This window comes from Limulus polyphemus, unplaced genomic scaffold (genome assembly GCF_000517525.1).
Source record: "Limulus polyphemus unplaced genomic scaffold, Limulus_polyphemus-2.1.2 Scaffold4682, whole genome shotgun sequence".
NCBI classification, from domain to species: domain Eukaryota; kingdom Metazoa; phylum Arthropoda; class Merostomata; order Xiphosura; family Limulidae; genus Limulus; species Limulus polyphemus.
The window spans coordinates 32,505-34,544 of record NW_013670292.1 but is presented as its reverse complement, the minus strand read 5'-3'; the positions used below and the strand labels follow the sequence as shown (position 1 = coordinate 34,544).

General features: G+C 32.3%; 1 protein-coding gene across 1 annotated transcript in view; it reads right to left on the bottom strand.

Moving 5' to 3' along the window:
* Positions 1–668: 668 nt before the first annotated feature.
* LOC106471533 overlaps positions 669–2,040 on the bottom strand; it is a 7,161-nt gene continuing 5,789 nt past the window's right edge. The window contains exons 4-5 of the mRNA XM_013932133.2: positions 1,378–1,599; positions 669–930 (exon numbers count right to left, since the gene is read on the bottom strand). Coding sequence (XP_013787587.1) covers positions 807–930; positions 1,378–1,599 — 346 coding nt within the window. The 3' untranslated portion in view covers positions 669–806. The remainder of the gene's footprint in view (positions 931–1,377; positions 1,600–2,040) is intronic.

The following is a 2,040-nucleotide window of genomic DNA, read 5'->3' as shown; positions in this document are numbered from 1 at the left end:
GACACAAACATTACAACTGAGAGTAGCAAGGAAGAAGTCAACTTCTTATAGATGATTCTATTGTGACACAAACATTACAACTGAGAGTAGCAAGGAAGAAGTCAACTTCTTATAGATGATTCTATTGTGACACAAACATTACAACTGAGAGTAGCAAGGAAGAAGTCAACTTCTTACAGATGATTCTATTGTGACACAAACATTACAACTGAGAGTAGCAAGGAAGAAGTCAACTTATAGATGGCTCTATTGTGACACAAACATATTTGGCAACTGGAGTATCAGCAAAACCTATTATCTATAACTCCAGCTACATTGTATTACAATGTGACACATCAATCATCATAGAATATTACCAGAAAACACTGATAATAGCTATACAAGTACAGCCACCTTGTGTTACTACAGTATGACACAACCACCATTACAAGATTATTTCCCTGTGTACGATAAAAGTTTGTGAGGGTTTAATTTATCAAGTATGACCATTTAATATCATTTATGTGTGAAACAAAATGGAAACACATTTTTGCAACAATTACAAAATCTTGTGTGCTTTAGAAGTTCAGATGGACAAGCTAAGATGTATTTTTGGATGAAATAAGAGTTAACGCTTGTAATATGTTTTGCTTCGTTCAGTAACTTCTATCAAATACTGAGAAATAATATTTCACACAATTCTGAAGATTTTATTAGAGAAACAAAACATAACAATTTCTTGTGTCTATGAAAATAAAAGAACAAAGCTTATAATACAAACTATAGATCATTCTAAAAACTATATTTTTACACTCAGATATTCTACATTAATTAAACAGTTCTTTTTCTCGCTCCAAGTGTAATTCTGATTCCAGGTGAAGCAACAAGTCTCGGGGACAATGAAGGGTTATATCACACAGGTTACACCTGTTCACCTCTCGTTGCAGAGACCTAGTTGTGGGAAAACATTAAGAAATTTTAAAGAAAATTACAGCTGGCAAATTTGTTCATACAAATAAAACTTGTCAAAGCCAAACAATTAACAGTGTAAGAGAGTTTTCCAATATTAATAAATTTAACTGTTAAGTTTAAACTGTTTTGAGTCTGTATGTTTTAACTCAACAGTCAAGTTTAATAACCTTAAATTGTCATGTAACTATAATAACAGTAAATGTCCAATAACATAATACTACGAGTTTTAAGAGATTCGTGTTTTGAACTACACAAAACAATGCTTCTTTTCACTGACTTGTCGGTGCTGTGTAATTATAAGGGCACAACAATAAATAAATTCCTTGTAGTTAGGAAGAACAATGTAGCGTAACATTTGTTATATAGTTATAAATGTAGATAAAATCATGCAACCAGCAAATTACGAATTATGTTTACACTGTTTACCGGCTTGCTTTAGTTTGCAGGTCAATAAGGTGCTCCCTCATCTTTTCAAGAAAAGTATCCCCACACAGACTGACAGCTTTATGGAGAGGAAGAACGTGATAACTGTCAGCTTCAGTACCTTCCAGACATGAACATAGCTGATACTCCTGAGGCACTTGCTGCCAACGATGACTTCTTCTGAATTCTTGAAGTTCTCGAGACTTTCGATTTCTGGATATCAATCTGAAACAGTTTAATGGTTTTCACCAATAGTGATTTTTTAAAGGACAATAATTTACAATATTGGTTTTTTTTCAAGGACAGTAATAAATGTACAGTAGTGTTTTTTTAAAGGACAGTAATGCATGTACAGTAGTAGTTTTTAAAGGACAGTAATACATGTACAGTAGTGGTTTTTAAATGACAGTAATACATGTACAGTAGTGGTTTTTTAAAGGACAGTAATGAATGTACAGTAGTGGTTTTTAAAGGACAGTAATGCATGTACAGTAGTAGTTTTTAAAGGACAGTAATACATGTACAGTAGTGTTTTTTATATGACAGTAATACATGTACAGTAGTGTTTTTTTAAAGGACAGTAATGCATATACAGTAGTAGTTTTTAAAGGACAGTAATACATGTACAGTAGTGTTTTTTAAAAGGACAGTAATGCATATACAGTA